This window comes from Nicotiana attenuata, unplaced genomic scaffold (genome assembly GCF_001879085.1).
Source record: "Nicotiana attenuata strain UT unplaced genomic scaffold, NIATTr2, whole genome shotgun sequence".
Classification (NCBI taxonomy): Eukaryota; Viridiplantae; Streptophyta; class Magnoliopsida; order Solanales; family Solanaceae; genus Nicotiana; species Nicotiana attenuata.
Genome location: NW_017673847.1, coordinates 35,088 through 54,382, shown reverse-complemented (window position 1 = coordinate 54,382; position 19,295 = coordinate 35,088). Strand labels below are relative to the sequence as shown.

The 19,295-nt window shown below is 34.2% G+C and overlaps 2 protein-coding genes across 6 annotated transcripts; both read right to left on the bottom strand.

Moving 5' to 3' along the window:
• Nucleotides 1–409: 409 nt before the first annotated feature.
• Nucleotides 410–11,964, bottom strand: LOC109217446 (AP2-like ethylene-responsive transcription factor PLT2). 5 transcript variants are annotated; one of them, XM_019381700.1, is made up of 10 exons: nt 11,781–11,964; nt 11,463–11,663; nt 10,976–11,378; nt 10,484–10,566; nt 10,342–10,350; nt 10,146–10,234; nt 9,957–10,030; nt 9,369–9,419; nt 9,160–9,248; nt 7,676–8,643 (listed from the first exon to the last, which is right to left on the bottom strand). In XM_019381700.1, exons 2-10 carry the CDS (start codon nt 11,599–11,601, stop codon nt 7,907–7,909), a joined length of 1,674 nt encoding a protein of 557 aa, XP_019237245.1. In that variant the 5' UTR covers nt 11,602–11,663; nt 11,781–11,964; the 3' UTR covers nt 7,676–7,906. The 5 variants fall into 5 exon arrangements, with proteins under 5 accessions (XP_019237248.1, XP_019237247.1, XP_019237245.1 ...); XM_019381699.1 differs by having other exon boundaries at nt 11,796–11,964; XM_019381701.1 differs by having other exon boundaries at nt 9,160–9,236; nt 11,796–11,964.
• On the bottom strand, nt 4,288–5,259 carry LOC109217447 (zinc finger A20 and AN1 domain-containing stress-associated protein 5-like). The gene has a single exon (XM_019381704.1). It carries the CDS (start codon nt 5,120–5,122, stop codon nt 4,667–4,669), a length of 456 nt encoding a protein of 151 aa, XP_019237249.1. The 5' UTR covers nt 5,123–5,259; the 3' UTR covers nt 4,288–4,666.
• Nucleotides 11,965–19,295: the final 7,331 nt, after the last annotated feature.

Sequence of the window (19,295 nt, the reverse complement as noted above, 5' to 3'; positions counted from 1 at the left end):
AGTCTTTCACCATATTTAAGATGATTATGCTCTGCACCTTCAAGCCAGACATACAACAAATGTATATCTTCAAGTTGATTTCTAATCACACTGTCAGATGTAGTTCGGGGATTACAACAACGACAACATACACAGTGTAATCTCACCTTCAAGCGCACCTCTATATCGACTGAATAACTCTTTTGGTCTATAGTCGGTGGAACCGGTGAACCACGCGAGCTGGTTAGACGTGTGGGGCAGAGGGCTCGTAGCACCTCCTTTGATCCAGCCTTTTCTTCGCTTCGGTAGTGAATCACCTACTAAAGGGGCAGGCCTAGTGGGGTCTGGGAAAGGATAGTGTGTACGCAGACCTTACCCCTACCTTTGTGGGGTAGAGAGGTTGTTTCTAATAGACCCTCGGCTCAAGGAGTTCGGGGATTGCCATATTATTATATCTAATGCTGTTCACAAATAGGTTCAAAAGATTGAACCAAAGAAGAACCTCCTTGTGTTGCCAACAAGAACTTGCAAAACTCATTGGCCAACAAATATTTCACCAAAAAAAAACTCACCTCTCATCTTTAAAATGAAAGAATCCTAAATGCTACTCACTGAAGAAGAATAACATAAATGTATTCAAGAAATTGGTAACACTGAAATGCCACTGGATTCAGCTTCTAGGTACTTGCACATCCGTTCCATAACCTCTCTACCCTTCGCGCTGTTTGCCTGGAACTTCTCCACGCATTTCTGCTCGATTTTCTCTGCCATAGAAGCCAGTGCTGACAACGGCTTAATCTTAATACTGGTTTCCTGCTTGCAGACAGTCCATAACTTTGGGTTCTCAGGATGCGGATTGTATCTTATTTTCTCCTCCACCTCAATGAAGTTCTCGAGACTGATGTTGCGAGTAGAGAGTTGCATTGACCGAGATTGTGCATCGACAACAGTTGATTCAACACAGTGGCAGATATCTTGACCAATGATCTTGCGAATAAACCATGGCCCTGGTGCATGTATAGTAATGGCACGAGTTGTGTAGAGCTTCCCCGAGCTGGAATCAACCTTGTGATTCAACGTATCAACCTCGAGGATATGAGACAGGGCGCGCTTGTTCTCAGGATCAGCAAACTTGCGCCACGATGCAGAAGTCACTCGTTCCCATGGGTGCTTGTAAATATGCTCTTGTGAATATGCTCTGACCATCTTGTTTCTCTTGGTGTTTGAAACCTGAAAAAGCAAGCAATCAGCAAGTCAATTAAATTCAAAATTTTGTTGCAGAATGGATTTGGCTGCACACTAATCAATATACTTTTGCTTCAAAGCACATTTCATGCCATTTAGAAGCACAAACAGAGCAAATCGGAATAGTTTCAGATTAAAAAAGACTCTTTAGAAGGTTTTTGAAGCTAACCTATTGAACCATCAAACTGCAATAACATAAATAAGATCAAATTCGAAACATAAAACCAAACTCAGGAAGAACTTCAGAGCGTTTGTTACAACAGCAGAACAATAGAACACACACAGATGCTTGAGCAATTTACTAGGAAACATCTCTATTAAGATTAACGCCTCAAAATTAAAGCATGCAAAAAAAAAGTGAAAATCAACAAATGTTCCAATAACTTGAATTACCGAGAAAGGCTACCTTAGACTCACAAAATAACAAGAGCACAAACGAATGATCAAATTCAAACTTGACTTTTCTTCGAGAACTTCACACCTATCGCTAATGAACTTGCAGAAACATGAATTCAAGCTAATTTTTTCAATAATTTCAACAAAACAGCTGAAGCCGCCACATATTACAATGGTAAATGAAACTTCAAACAACAGTTTTGGAGCAACTTACAGACCAATTGAATTGAAAGAATAACAATGAAAGATCAAATTTCAACAGAAACCCAAAAGGGTTCTTCAAGAATCTTCACACCTATCACATTCATAGAAACACAAATCCATTTTTTTCCATGAAGCTCAGCTATAACTGAACCATCCACATATTTGTAAATATAAATAATGCTTTTAGGGGTTTTGAAGCTATCTATACAACTCATCAAAGTGCAATAACACCAATCACACTTCATATTCAAACAGACACCTCATAAGGGCGATCCTCAAAATTATTCACAGCATCATCATTAATCCATTTGAAGGAGAGCCTTGGAGCAACGGTAAAGTTGTCTCCGACCTACAGGTCACGGGTTAAGCAACGATAAAGTTGTCTCCGTGTGACCTCTAGGTCTCAGGTTCGAACTGTATAAGCAGCGCAGTAGGATAGGCTGACTACATCACACCCTTGGGGTGCGGCCCTTCCCTGAATCCTGCGTGAACGTGGGATACTTTGTGCACCGGGCTGCCCCCTCTTTTTTTATCATCATTAATTTATTAAGAGAAAAACACTAATTCAAGACCGATTTTTCAAGAATTTCATTGCAAAAGCTAAAATTTTGAACATTATTCATCTGCATTCAGCTTAACAACTCAAGTATAAATTAGCCACAAATGTCCATAAGACTTGAAAATCATTTAGCAGCTACCCATAAACCATATCACAACAACACAAATCCATACCAAAAAAGATATTTAAAAAAATAATTTTTTTTAAAAGAATCAAGCACAAACCTCAAAAGGACCTTTAAGAATTTTCACACTCATTACTCATCCACTCACAAAAAAAAAACAACTTTATACCATTTCTCTCAATAATTCCAATACAGCAGCTGAAGCAGACAATTTTTGAAAAAAAAAAATAAATCAAACATAAACCTCAAAAGGGTCATTAAGAATTTTCACGTCCATTACTAATCCACTCACGAAAAAGGTAATTTCTTACCAATTCTCTCGAGAATTTCAATGCAGCAGCTGAAGCATACAATTGAAAAGAATCAAACATAAACCTCAAAAGGAGACAAATTCGAATCAATTCTTTCAATAATTTCAATGCAACAGCTAAAGCAAACAATTGATACAAACATAAATTGATAATTCAAAAAAATAATCAATTTAAATTTTAAAAAAAAAAAGGCTAACCGATTTTTGAATATAGAGATGCCCAGATCAACTTTCTTGTGGCACAAGTTGTAATACCCAATAACTGTATTAATATCTGTAATATGCTTTCCACGACATTAGCCTTTTTCTTTTAGAAAAAGAAAAAGGAGACGGTTTGTGACACCGGAGTATGTGCACCGTCACGAATTATCCAATAAAATACGGACACGTGTGACGGTTAAAAATATCCTACTCCATACTGAAAAATGATGTTTAAATTTTTCTGATTTTCGATCTCAATTAAATATAAATCTGTTATCCTTTTAACATAAAAATTAGATAATTAGAAACTATTATAAATGCAATAAATATTTTATAATAAAAGATATTTTTATTGGGTAATAATACTACAACAACAACCCAGTAAAATCCACATGTGATGAGTCTGCGGAGTGTAATGTATCCGCAGACCTTATTTACCCCGATGGAGTAGAGATGTTGTTTCCGATAGATCATTGGCTCAAGAAAACGAACATGAATTATTATTGGGTAATAGTAATAAAAAAAATATTTAAATCATACCTAAAAAGATTTTTTTGATTCTCAAATAATAAGCGTATCATAGAAAATAAAATATTGCTAAAGTGAAACGCGATATATTGAAGAAAAAGAAAATGTAATTTCATTGTGTGTGATTGAGACATTCTAGTTGACTCCGCGTGTTTAATTTCAAAGGACAGGCATAATTTTAGTCAAAATTATTGAGAAAATTTTGTTTTGTGTCTCGTACAAACTAGTTGTATGATACATTTTTTTTGTCTCACAGTTTTATGGACCCAAATTTTTGTGAACCCGAAAATATAAAATTGGGGTCCACAAATTTATTAGACAAAAAAGAGTCTCATACAATTAATGTCAATTTTATAAGGCACACAATATAACTTCTCCTTTTGAGGGGAACTTTACGCCTACCAATAAATGTTTTTCTTATTCTATAACACAAATAATAACTTTTTATAAAGGAATATCCACTACAATTAAAGATGTTTTTTGCTATCTTCGCATAAATTTAAAACTAGTATGCCCATTCTTGCTACTTAACTGGGGGAGTGAAAAATGATACAATCATCCACAAATAATACTCATTTAAATATTAAAATTCAAAATTTATAAATAGATAACCAATATTCCATATTGAAATGTTATTATCAAAATTCAGGTGAAATATTTAAAACACTTATTTGAGGAATGTATCAAATAAAATAATTATAATCTTCAACTTTTTTAAAGAAAATTCAAACCAAATACAACTTCAAAAACTTTTTTTCTTCTAATTTCAATTAAATGTTGTCCAAATGACAGCTAAATAATTAGATATAAAATAAACAATGGCTAAAGTCAGGAGTTGTGACCATTACCACTAGGTCCACCACTGACTGTGACATACAACCACATGGGGTTCACCGTCATAATAGCAAAAGTACAACTAAAAATTCCCAAAACACAAAGAAAACAAAAAAAGAAAAAGACTTTCCACCAAATTATGGTAATAATTCCAATGACAACAATACCCTTGTATGCTTATCAAATTTACAACAATACCCCCAGGCCCCATCCCAGAATAATAAACAAAGAAAAGTAAAAACTACCTAAAATCAACCACCCACCCACAATACCCCCACCCCGCCCCTCAGACCTTAAGAATTTTAGCAGCTCTAACAACAGGATTTTCCCTCGCAATCGCTTCACGACCAGCTGTTTTATAATCATAGCTACAGTCATGGCGATCGGAATACCGATGTTCCGAGCAGAAAACCTCGCCGCACCGGCAACGGAATCCGATCAATCCTATTTTCCTCCGGCATCCAATGCCGGAGCATCGATTTGCTTCCCTCGGTCTCTTCACCGACCGTCTAATCTCCTCCAGATCCGATTTTTCCGGCGATCTAGCTCCGGAGCTAGATCTCGAATCATCAGTTCCAGAGAGTTTTAGATCTGAGATCTCCGGCGTTCTAACGGAACTGGTCAACGGCGACGCCGGTTTTTGGTTGTCGGCGTGAGGTTGTGAGGATACTGAGAGTTTTGGTAGGGGTATGGATTGTGGAACCTTCAGCTCAGTTTCTTCTTTTTCTCTCTTCTGCGCCATGATTTTTGAGAGAGAGATTTTGAGCTTTTTGCTCAATCGAAAAGATTGGAGTTGACGCAATGGAAATGGAAATGGAAAATAGAGAGGAATGGGTGAAAGAGATAAGGCGTGTTTGGTTGGGGTATTAAAGATAGAAATATAGGAACAAAAATTCAATGTTCATATACTACGCGTTTACTGACATACTTAAATTTAATCAATATTTAAATTAAATCAATTACTTAATTTTCACATCTTAAATAAAATAGAAAATATGTATCAACTTGATCATGATTTAGTGATTTCGTGTGATTGTATAAAATAATTTAGCACATATAAAAAATTACTACTAAAATTTATAATTTTAAATATATTATGATATTTTCATAACTATAATATATGGCATTAATTGTAATAGAACAAAAGTAAAAACTAATCTTATATAAATAAAATAAAACAGAAAAAAAGTAAAAGAGTTACGTATATACAAAATATATCTTGTTTATTTATTTATTATAGAATGAATGATTTCTCCTTTTATCTAATTCAGGTAGGGCAATGGTCAGGAGGAGCACGCGACCTTAAAAGGTACGTGGAACACACGCGTTTATGGCTACCCTTTGATCAAAGTAATAAGAAGGTGAACTTGACTTTATTTTTATTTAGATTTGCTTAACTGTATCTCTGTTAAAAACCTTGACTTTATTAAGTTCAATTTCGATCAATTTTAGCTCGGAATCAACCGAGCCAACTCTATTTAATAGTTTATGTTTAATCAAATCCAAATTTAAGTTATAATTCATTTATATAAATCAATCACATATGAATTCATGAATTACTATAATTTGATCAGCTCTTTGTTCTTTTATATTTTTCTTAACACAATCAATTTATTATGAAAATAATATCTCTTAAACGAACATTAAAGAATTGACTCAAACTTAGACATGGTAGCAAAACTCAATTTGGACTTGATAAAGCTCAGTTGAACTAGATTGTCTGAATTGACGAAACACTACTAAAAAAGGGGGGAAATCTACCGCCAAAACCGACCGATGTTGAACGGTAATTGGCAAAAATCGACCGAAAACTGACCGATTCGTGGCTGTCAGTAATCGTATGGTTGGTAGAGTCCACCGACCGACTTCGGCCAGTATTTTTCGACCGATTTCGGTCGGTCAATTAAATTCCAAAAAAAGAAAAAATTCACTACAAGAAAAGTGTGAATTACATGGGGACTTTCTTGGGGATTATACAGCAAAATTCGCACGTAATTCAATTTCATGCAGATTTTCCTACGAAAAAAAATTCAAAGGAAAAACCTTCGTAGTTAATTATTTCCTGCGAATTTTAGAATTTCCATGTAACTTCTCTGGGAATTTTGAATCCACGTGTAAATTACCTGTGATTTTTGTCTCGAGAAACACTAAAAATTCGCTCGGTCGGTCAATTAAATTGCGAAAAAAGAAAAAATTATATCGCCGAAAAAGTCGACCGAAGTAGATCGGTATTTTTTAATTATGTAATTAAAAAATGTACCATCTGGGAATCGAACCGGGGTTTGTACTAAGACATGACACTATTGTACCACTAGACCATTGGTGTATTTTGGTTTAAGACTGTCTTTTATTTCATTTATACTCTTTAATTGCATTTTCGAGCGAAAATAACCGATCGACGTCGGTCGATTTTATTAGAAAATAAAATTACCGACCGAAATCGCTCGGTTTTCTAAATGACCGGCCGTAATAACCGACCGATTCCGATTGATTTTTTAATATTTATTTTAAATGAAAAACCGATCAAAATTGATCGGTTTCTTGAAAAATAAATTTTGCGGGACGCAAAAATAGTTTCCCGCATTTTTTGCGCTAAAAAAACCCGCCCAAAGTTGGTTGGTTTCATAAAAAAAAATTGAAAAGATAAAATATTTTTAAAAACCAACCGACTTCGGCCAGTTTTTGACCGTCGGTTAGTCGACCGCGATTATGGCCGAATTTCTAGTAGTGAAAGTTGACATCCCTTCGCACAATAGTTGCACCTTTGTAGCTAGATACAATTTTTTTAATGCATATATTTACTTCTTTATATTTTATTTCCTTCAATGAAAATCCAGACTCTGTTACTGCTAGCTAATTCTGATTCACCTGGTGTACTTCGTGCAGACAAGAACGGTTTGCGCAAGAAGTCAGATGTAAGAGACTAAGATAATATATAAATCTATGACATATATTCTAATTATAGTATAAGCGTTGGGGTTGGACTTGGTTAAGAATTGGACTAGTCACATATATATCGTAATATACGTAATTAGACTTGTTTAATTTGGCGTACGAGGCCACTGGTACTTGCGTGTAATATCAAAGGTACTCCGCTAAAACTGCTCTAAAAGAAAACTAGGTACGAGAAGGAAATAGCTAGAAAGGTATTAAAGGTGGATATTTGATAATATCAATTTCAAATTATATGGATATAGCAAATTAGTTACTCCTATATAATAGCTGCAAATATAGAATTAACCAAATTTAAAGAGAGAAAAAAAAAACTGAAGAGAAACAGAAAAAAGAAGAGAAATATTGGAAGAAACTTGAATGCATTAAATTAGTCAGTTGGTCCGAGCAAAACTCTAATCAAAATAAAAACATTAAACAAAAACGAACTTAAACTTAATTGCTAGCATTGCATATAAATCTATGTTAAACATAATCTCACCAAACATTTCGTCAGCAGCCAATTTCAAGAAAATTTACGTTACCATGCACGTAACGATTTATAGCATCCACCTCTCTTCTTAATTAATTTTTCTCAATCATTCCACATAGAAAAAACACCAGGATTTGATCCTTGAACTGATGAATCTCCAGACCAACCATTGTAATTACTTCCATTAACTGGCATATTATCATAATCAACTTTCACAAGTGCAACTTCCTCTCCATTTCCACCGCCTACTACTCCATTACCTGAAGTTGAATTTGAACTTATTCCGCCGAGCCCAGTTGAATTACCAAAATACCCTCCAGTACTGTAACTTCCAGTACTCGAACTTCCTCCACCATTCTCCATCAACCCATGCAAGAAAACCGGATTACTCTGAAGATAATTGTTATAGAATTGATGAGAAGAAGAATCATAATGACTAGTCTGCGCGCCAGGGTGAAGTTGAAGTTGTGTTTGGAGATAACTCTGGTGGAAATGTGACGATTCTTGATTTTGGAGAGTCATTAAGGGTTGATGAGATTCAATACTAAAAGGTTGTTGCTGCAATAAAGGATAGGCGTGTAAAGGGTTATTTGATGTACTTGAATCTCCATATTGGAAACTTGAGTTTAGAGCAATCATTTCTTGATCTCTTTTTCTTGAGGATTCAAGAGCTTGTGCTTCTTTTAGTCTTTTTGCTGCTCCTCCTCCTATAGGAAGAGTGTTGCTTTCAAGTATGGCTTTCACATCATAACGATTCATGTCGAAATTTGTCACAGCATTTAAGCCTCTGAATTTAATTGCTGCTATGTCATATGCTTCTGCTGCTTCTTCCTCAGTAGCTGCATGGAAAATTCACTTGAAATTAGAATGATCATTTTTTGCTTTACCATATTCTCTTGTTTGTTGTAGAAGTACACTTATCTGTAGTTATCTTATCTAGTTAATTAGAGGATGTAAAAATTACTTCTACTTTGCGCTATCAATACATAGAAGCTTAACTCCAAATATAACAATAATTATTCTTTGAGTTTAAATTCTATACACTAATGAGTATAAAGAATTTTTTCCTATACTGTTGTGATTTGCGTGCTTGCCTATAGTCGATGGTTTACCGGAAACAACCTCTCTACATGCATGAGGTAGGGTAAGACTGCTTACATAGTACCCTCCCCATACTGAGTTTGTTGTGTACACCGAGTTTGTTGTGTAATGAGTATAAACGAATTTTTACACTGTCATGATCAACTACGACAACAACATATAACTATTCATACTAAGTGAAATTTTTAGTCACATGAATAAAAATAAGTTATTTTATGAGGAGAGAATAAAAAATATTAATTTCTATTACTTACTGAAAGTTCCCAAGTAGAGATCTTTGTTTCCAGCAACTCTTCCAATCCTTGCTTGCCATCTTCCATGCTGATGGTGCCTGCTCCCAGATATGTCAGACAGAAAAAGAAAAATTAAGGATGAGAATAAAGAGAGAGGAACTTTCTTTTTTTTCTTTTATTTATATGAAGTTTTAATTGGGAAATTAAATAAAAAACAAGACTAGGAATACCTTGTTACCCCACGATACATGGATGCACCCCTGGAGAACCCACTACTCTTCCTGAAATTGTAGCAAGAAAAAGTTGAAATAAGGGTTTAAAGAGAATATTTAACTTATATATAATGACAGCGTAGAAGGGAGCCTTGGCGTAACTGGTAAAGTCGTTGTCATGTGACTAGGGGTAAGACTGCGTACAATAAACCCTTTTGGTCCAGCCCTCCCCGGACCCCGCGCATAGCAGAAGCTTACTGCACCGAGCTATTCCTTTTTCTATACTGACAGTACAATGGTCTTCTGTATTATCAGTCTATTTTGACTTGTTAATTATATATAGCTGTTACTATGTCATTTTCAAACAAAATTAAAAATACAAATAGGTATGAAGGGTTTAAAAGGAGTTGTCAGTGGAAAGAAGCTATGGTCAGTCACTGCCAAGATTTTCTAGTTCTATTATATATAGTGCCAATAATTGGTTACTATAAAAAGAATACTAGTTTACACAGACTATTAATCTCCTATTAAAATAGAATGTCTAGAGCAAAGAAAATTAAAAATATAACAGATGGAATAATTAAAAATTTTATAAAAGGTTCTGACCTTCTAATTGCAGCAACAAATTCTTGCCTGGTCATGTGCTTCATATCTTCCAGTTCCTTCTCATAGTTGCTAATCTGTTCTCATTAAATAATGAATTAATAAACATGTCAGAACTAATGAAATAATTTTTATTTAATATTTCATCTATTCTATAATTTATATTTTAAAATTCTAAGTAAGGCTAATTACTGGGAAATTAGTAGTGGTAGATGTTCCCCAGTATTTCAATGCAGCAAGATCATAAGCCCTAGCTGCCTTCTCCTCCTTATCATACCCTCCTGCTCAAAAAAATTAAATTAAAAAAATAATTAAAGAAGATTAACATTTTATGTAATAATCAAATAAGCATTTAATAGTTGAACTCATAAAATGATAATTTACTTACCCAAATACACTGCAAGTGATAAAAATTAGCAGCCACCCCAAAATGATGAAAAAAATTAGTTAGCTACATATGATTGGAAAAAAAAAGGAGATTGATTAAAAAAAGAAATAACTTTAAATTATTATTGATATTGAAATTTCACCTTGACGACCCTTTCTTGATTGCCCTTCCCTTCTACAGCTATTATCCCATAGATGTGCTTCATATCTTCCTGTCCATCTATGTCTACATTTTCCGAAACAAAAAAATAACATATATAAAAACAAAAGTTTTTCTCCTTTGGCCGAGGAATTTCATAATGTGCTGAAGCCTAACCAGCCTAAAAGGCATAACCAAGTCCAAAACGAGCACGACCATTATAAATTTAATTTAGGCATAGGAATAACATGATGAGAAATCAAGAAGAATAACAGAAAGAAATTGTAAGTACAGACGACTGACCTGCCTAAAAGCACACCCACTCATAAAATGATCAGAAATCAACAAGAATATGAGAAAAAAATTTGTAAGTATGTAAGCATTGCACGAGCCTACAAGCACGACCAAGTCTAGAACGAGCACAAGCATTCATAAAATGAAGAGAAATCAACAACAATAAGAGAAACAAACCCTAAATTTCACAAGAAAACTTTACCTAGTTACACCTCTATAAATTGATGTTCTTTGGCCAAAAGTATCCAAAGTCCTTCTAGGTGCAGCTTCAACAATACTAGTATTACTATTTTCACTTGCATTTACTGTAGTAGTAGCACTTGGACTAGCACTTGTTTCACTAGTTGAACCTTTTCCACTTCCCATTGACAATGTCAAAGACTGAATATTACAAGCATTTTCTTGAAGTTCATAGTTGCCTGTTGGAGCTAAAGCATTTTGCATTGGCATAAGACTGTTGTTTTGAAAGAGATAATCCGAATCGTTCGATTGGATCTCGTTGTAATGAACTAAGTCGGATTGGTTTTCATCAGATTTATTCACTCCAAGAAAATCAGCCACCTTTGGTACTTCATTGCTTCCTTGTGTGTTCATTAAGTTCCATTCTACCAAAAAAAAAAAATACGAATTACTGACGAGATAGTCATACACTTCAACGTGCAGAAAATACGAAAAAAAACATAGTATACCTTGGTTTTGGAAGGGATTGTCAATGGTTTCATTCACTAACCCTAAAGTAAAGTGATGAGATTGAGTTGTTTGTAGATGAGGAGGTAAAGATGAATGAGTGGGAGATAGTGGAAAAGATAGCCAATTGTTTGAATTCATTGAGCTCAAGATTTTCTTGAAAATTTCTTGAATCTACTGTGTTTGAACCAATGGATCAATTCCTGCACATGTTCAAAAAAGAAAAGAAAAGAATAAAACAGAAGAACAACAAATCATAAATAAATTATTAGTAACATATATAATCATACATATATACAATATAGAAGGATGATACTGACAAAGGAATGAATTACCCTAAAAGGTATATGAAGAGACTCCCTTATTCTCTCTCTCTTTCTATCACTTTCTCCCCCTTTGCCTCTCTTTGGTTTATTTCATTGTTTCACTCAAGTATGAGGTTTTAGTATGGGGAGAGAGAGAGAGAGAGAGAGGGGAATAAAGAGGTGGAAAGAGAAATAAATATTGAAAGAATGGAGTATTTAAATGACTTTTTTTTCCTGCCAAACCCCATTGTAAACAATGGTCAATTTTTTCAAATGAAGCTGACTGTGTTCACCACATTCCAACACTTAAAACTAGGAGTCGTAGAATATTGTTGGGGGTGAGGGTGGGTGGGGGGTGGGGTTTTCTTGAATTTTATTTTAGGAGTTAAGTCATATAAATTTACAGTGTAATAATAAATTAATTATAATTTTTTCAAACTATTAACTAGAGTAATATTTATCATAAAATATTTACTAGTTATCTTATAAAAAACTGGAATGTGCATATTATTTACACAAACATATAGATTCATAGTAAGTCTAATATGGTAAAAAGATTACAGTAATAACTACGCATCAATCCAAAATAAATTCACTGTGGGTCGTAAGAGGATAGTATGTACGTAGGCCTTACCCTTACGTTGGGAAAACAAACAAACTATTTTCGATAAACCCTCGACTAAAAATAAAATGACGATTATAAAATCAGTAGTAAAAAATCTTTACAATACAAGTACATACAATTAAAACCATATAATAAAAGATCACGAGTGTCTTACTATAACAAAAGCTTGTGGTCCTTTCAGTCTTTGAACTAAGACAAACCTACAATTCCAAATGGAAAAATCCATTCTTTTTCACCAAAGGGTAACCCTACAAGAATATTCAAGCAATATTTCCAAGTTGGGTGTATTGGAACTCTCTTAAATACCTCGTGGAATGTAAAACATGACATCCCAAAGGCCAGCATTCCCACACTACATAAATCATCTCCTTTAGACTAAATTTTGACAGTTTTACATAAAGTTAATTACCCCATCTTTGATCTCTATTCTTCACTCGTGCAACCACTTGTATATTCATCCACACCAGTCAAACATATTCTTTTCTTAGCCAAGAAAGCAATTGAGATTAAACTCCTACTATCAACTTTAGGAAGGCAGAAGCAGAACTTTTATATATTAAGGGGATTCAAAAAAATAAAACAAAATAAACACGTGAAAAAATTAAGGGGATTCAATATCTAAGATATATAAATTAAAAAATTTAATTTAATACAGACAGTATAATTTAGGCGAAGAGGGTTCGATGTAACCCATTCCGCCCACCTGGCACTGCACCTGCGCGCGCAAAAAAGATCTATATTTCAACGAAAAAGTCCAATCTATGAAGTATAAAACAATTATGCCAAAGAATGAATTGTGAAATAGCGCCAAATAAGCCACTATTATATTTCGGACTGAAAATTCATAAAAGACGACTTTAAGGGAGATAAAAAGAGGGCCCGACACCATACATCTCGCTGCCTTGGGACAACTACACGTTACATCATAGCAGTAGTTGTGTAACATATATCGCTATATTGTCACAAAAACAAAGCTCAATAGGTACCGATTGATCTTCACATTGGACTAGCAAGATATTATGAAGGGTAAAATGGGATAGATATCTATTTTTAGAAATTAAAGCAGATATAATTTAAGAAAAAAAGAACCATGTAAATTCAAATGATTTTGTATGACAAGCTGCAAAATTTAATATCATATGATTTTTAACTACTATTATAGGAAATGCACCATTAAATGCTATGTTAACATAGTACTATAGTATAGGATATGTAGCCATGAAATAAACAGTCAGTGGAGTGGATCCCCGAGTAGAAATAGAAGCCCTAGTGCAATGTGTACGGATAATTAAATACTTAATGTGAAAATATCCGACATATTAAATAATAAAAGTACTGCAATTGAGTAAATTTTACTCTATTAATTAATTTATTAAAAGAAAACCTATTAATTGGAGAGAGATGAAACGATCTTTGATTGGGTTTCCAAGTAGAATTCTGTTGACCGTCTAATTGGAAATCGCACTCGTCAAAAGATTAAAAAACATAAATTAAAATTTTATTTTGATATTTTAATGTTCTTTTTTTAGTAATTAATTACTATTTAAATATTTGTGTTTGCAGTGCATGTCGACTGCAAATTTAGAAGATTATACTGCTGTACAGAAGTCTCTTTGTTTCTGTGCCTTTTGTCTTCCACTCACAGGCTAAAATCTCAGTCAAATAAACAGAATTTCAAAGAGTATCATTTATAATTAACCACATCATAGTTTAATTTAACCCTTCATTAAACTAAGTTAAGGTTAATTAAACAGCTATATATATAATATTTTTAATATCCAGATGAAAAGACGACCTGCTATAGACTATTTTGGTCAGGTTATCTGCAAAACACTGCCACATGCAGTCTTAAGAAAGTCGTTAATTTATAAATAGAGTAAGTAATATTTTTGAGAAAATAGATTTTTAAAATCTTAATTAGGGAAATATAAATATGTTTAACTTTTATATGCATTAACATCATAAATATTGTTTCACACAATCGGTCACCCCTACATGTAACTAACCATAATAAATGACGCAATCTGCTACAGTTATATTACTCTGTGAATTAAAAAATTTAGGTCGTTTGGTTTGAAGATGAGTTATGAAGGGATTGGTTATACTGAGATTAGTTATCCTGCTATTGTTTTTTATTAATTGTTTGGTATGTTGTATCAATTCTGGAATTGTCAATTTTACTATTTTATCCTATGATAATTTATTCTGGAAATACTATTCCACCTCTAGCATATATAAGTTGTCCCGATATTATTTTTAATCTTGTGATAACTTATTTCAGAATTAATAACCAAACATGAGTATAAGGCGATACTAAATTTTTCTCCATAATTATTTTTGTTTATCCATCCTACCAAACGACCCACTTAGTTATATAAGTTTATTTCCATAAAAATTCTATTCTAACTCTGACACTTAGGTTAACACATGGTTTATATTATCCAACTTTAATAGTATAAAGTCACTGAAGTCTCTGACATTCAATTTTTGTTAGATTGTTTTGGAACTCTGCTTCACGCTGTCTAACAGAGATTCTTAGACAGTTTCCAAAAGCGAAATGTACCTTTTTTGACTGTGAAAGTACTACTAGAAAGTCTAAGCTTCATATATTTTCAAATATACTAATTCAAAAACTAAGTTGCAGGAGAATATTATAGGAAAACGCACAAAAGTTGACCAAAGAAAAATTCTTAACAATCCGATAGTAGAAGAACTAAAACAAAAAGATGTAGAAAATGAATCATATAAAAATGTAATTTTTTAAAAAGGAAATAATATAAACAATTGAGTTATATGCATAATACACCCGCATTGCAATACATTATCTAGTGTAAAAAATATATGCATCATTAGTGTGCAAATATATATATACAGTCAAAAAAGTTTGGCTTTTATAGTGAGAGGTTATTATTAGGGATGCTGTAATAGACAGGTCTTACTGTACATATATATATATATATAGACGCTATATATTAAAATATAGCGGGTATGTTATTATTGTCGTAATATATGTACAGATTAAGAAAGAGGACCCCTTCTATAGCTTTTCTTAAACCCTAAAGCCATTTAAGAAAAACCCTAATATTTTTACCCCATCCCCAAATTCTAATAAAATGGAAGAAAATACTTAAACTATACTGAGAATAGATAATGAACTTTCTATGCATGAAATATTCTGACTTACCAGTAAAGAAACTTCCTTTTTTTCTACTGAAAATCTTCTTCTTTCTTTCTCTAAAGTTTATTTCTTGTTTCTGCAACAGTGCATGTATGTATAGTTGTTGGAAAATGTGAAGAGAAGGGAAAAAGGTGGTGGGATTCGCTAATATTTAGGGTTAAATTGACGTTTTAATTTTTTTTTTTTTTTTAAGTTTTAATTTTAGATAGACCGCCATGTCGTTTCAGGTTTTGTGACTAGGTTCGAAGAGACATGAATGACACGTGTCAGTTTCTCGTGTTCTACTTTGACTCCTGTTGCCCAAATTTCCATACCACGATTTCATTTCCTTTTTATCTATATCGCTTTATCATTCATTAAATGAGAAGGGTTTTTCTTTTTCTTTTGGAAGCCAATAAATTTTCAAGAGGGTTATGTTTTCATTAATCATGAGGAGTTACGTCTAATTAGTTAAGGCTAACCTATTTATAAATTGTTGCCCATTGTAAATTTTTACTTACTGTCTAATTCCATGCTAAATATTGTCGTCGTCGTTAATAATCCAATTTCGTCATTAGTCCGCCAGAATATTTATGTAGCTCAGATCATTCGTCGCAAAGTTTGAAGCTAAATTCAGTTTTTTTGTAGTATAACATCCTAATAACAGAATTTTTTTTAAAAAGTACACTTTAGTAAAACAAATGGTGACCTAGCTTGCTCAAATACAGAGCTCTACAAGGAACTCTAATGGTGGAAGAATCTAGAAGAAATGTGAAGAAGAAAGTCGGTGCTTGAGTGAAATGTTCAAGCCACTGTTCTATTGAATACACTATGTCGTTATATACAGAAGGAGCTAAAAGAAAAACTGGTAAAGTGTAAAAAGACTAATCCGCCCTTTACTTACATTAATATCTATAACTACCATTAGCTATCTAACTAATCAACTTAACAGCTCAACTAACAAACTAACTAGTCACGTGCAAATCATGTGACATTACAATATGCCCCCTCAAGCTGGAGGGTGTAAAATGTTGAACACTCCCAGCTTGCCAAGAAGATGGATATGTTGAGTTGTTCCCAAAGCTTTAGTTAGTAGGTCTGCCTGTTGCTCCTTAGTATTAACATGTACTGCCTTAACTGTTCCTTCCTTGATCTTGTCTCGAATAAAATGACAATCAATCTCTATGTGCTTTGTTCTTTCATGAAGCACAGGGATTGCTGCAAGTTGAGTTGTTCACTTACTATCACTATATATTGTGAATGGTTGAGTTATGTCTACACCCAACTCCTTGAATAGACCAAGTAACCATGTCACCTCAGCAATATTGGCTACCATACTCCTGTATTCTGCCTCAGCTGAGCTTCTTGAAACAGTCTGTTGTTTCTTTGATTTCCAAGAAATCATTGAATCTCCAAATTTGATGACATATCCAGTAACTGGCCTTCTAGTATATAGACATGCTGCCTAGTCAGAATCACACCAACAAGTGAGAGTTTCTGCATAGTCAGACTTCATCAAAATCCCTTGTCCAGGAGCCATTTTTAAATATCTTACAACTCTTAAAGCAGCATCCCAATGAGACCTTTTTGGTGATTGCATAAACTGACCCAATGCCTGCACTGCATAATTGATGTCTGGCCTGGTAATGGTAACATATAAGAGCCTTCCTACTAACCTCTGATAAGCACCAGCATTCTGCAAAAGTGGATCCCCTGTGATCCCATTTGCCTGATCATATTCCATTGTTGTCAACTTGGAATTCACTTCCAATGGTGTGCTAGCTGGTTTGGCACCACTCAGCCCCATTTCTGATATCAGCTCCAATATGTACTTCCTTTGATTCAGCAGCACTCCACCTTTAGATCTTAGAACCTCAATACCTAGAAAGTATTTGAGTTCCCCTAGATCCTTCACCTTAAAATTCTGATGCAGTATGTCCTTTGCTTTTTTCACTAGTGTTGAGTTGCTTCCTATAATGAGGAGATCATCCACATACACTAAGATGATCATTATTCCTTCTTGACTTCTCAATGGAAAGAGTGAGTAGTCATGATGACTTTGTGTGATCCCTACTCCAAGTAATGCTTCAGCCAGCTTTATATTCCACCGTCGAGAGGCCTGTTTAAGTCCATACAAGGACTTGAGCAATCTGCGTACCTTCTGCTCCCCTTGTCCTCTGAACCCCTCAGGCATCTCTATATATACTTTCTCATTCAGATCTCCCTGCAAGAATGCATTATAGACATCCATCTGAAATAGGTTCCAACCTCTTGATGCTGCTAGTGAAATGACAGATCTCACTGTGACCATTTTTGACATTGGTGAGAATGTGTCATGATAATCTAAACCTTCCCTTTGGTTGTGTCCTTTTGCCACTAATCTTGCCTTAAATCTTTCAACTTCTTCATTTGCCTTGAACTTGTTCTTGTACACCCATTTGGATCCAACAGTGTTCTTACCTTCTGGCAGGTTCACTATCTCCCATGTCTTGTTATCCTCTAATGCCTTTACTTCTTGTTTCATAGCCTCTATCCACATGCTGTCCTTCACTGCCTCCTTAAATATCTGTGGTTCTGTCAGTTGAGAGAACTTAGCCAAGTAGCATTTGTAGCTTGTACTAGTATGATCATAAGTCAGGTAGTTGGAGATAGGATAACTACAATTGGTTGTTAATCGGAGCCAACCCTGTACTACTATAAAGTAGCAAGAGAAGTCGAATCAGCTTTTACCCGATAAGATCGAGATCAATTTTCACAGGGAGCTAGAAATTGGAATTGAGTTTCTATCTAAGTTAGAATTGCGTAATTGTTCCTAATTACACTTCTAAACAATTTTTGGTTTTTGATTTAACTTCTAAATTTATACTACCAATATGCTAAATTGAGTTACGTTAAACTAAGAGAAGACTATTGAAGATGTTCTAATTAGTTAAAAGGCACTGGGGGAGTGACTTTCACCTAGGTGGATAATTAACGGGTTTTCGTGTCTAAGTCTAGGTTGTCATATTTGGGGATTACGATATAACCATTGCACGATTCTACTCACTCTATACCTCTCGGTAGTTCGAGTGATTTTGCCCTAATTGACTTTCTCAAGATCAATTGGGTATGATCATTTGTGCAAGCAATTGAGGTTCAAGTCGGTTATTACGATCTCTCGGTTTAACTCTTTAATTGGGGCTATCAATTCTATTGAGTACACCCCAATTCCTTATTGGACTAATTCTAGAGACTTAGGCTCTCTTTTTCAAGAAGAGCCAAAATCAACAAAGCATAAACTAGTGTTTGCAACCACTAATTCAACAATAAAACCATAAATTAGTCCAAATACCAAACACCCATAGACATTCAAACCTTAAAACACAAGAACCATCAATTACCCACACCAGGGTTGAGCCACAACCCTAGCTGATGGGTCTAGATACTCATGATAATAGAGAAAAACAAAGAAATAGATGAAGATAAACCAATAAAATTAAATTACTAATTAAAACTTGAAGATTCAATGGTAAAACTATTGTAAAATTACTCCAAATGGCAAGAAAAGCACTATTCACGAGCGCAACTCAGCTGTATATTCTAACTGATGACCTAAAAATGGGAAAAGAAACTATTTATACCAGGCTAAAAATTCTGGACAAAAATACCCCAGCGGGGCTAGTGCGGACCGCACAAAATCGAGTGCAGCTTCATTAAGGCTCTTGGCTTGACTTTTCTGCAATCTAAAATTTGGCCACCGCGGACCGCA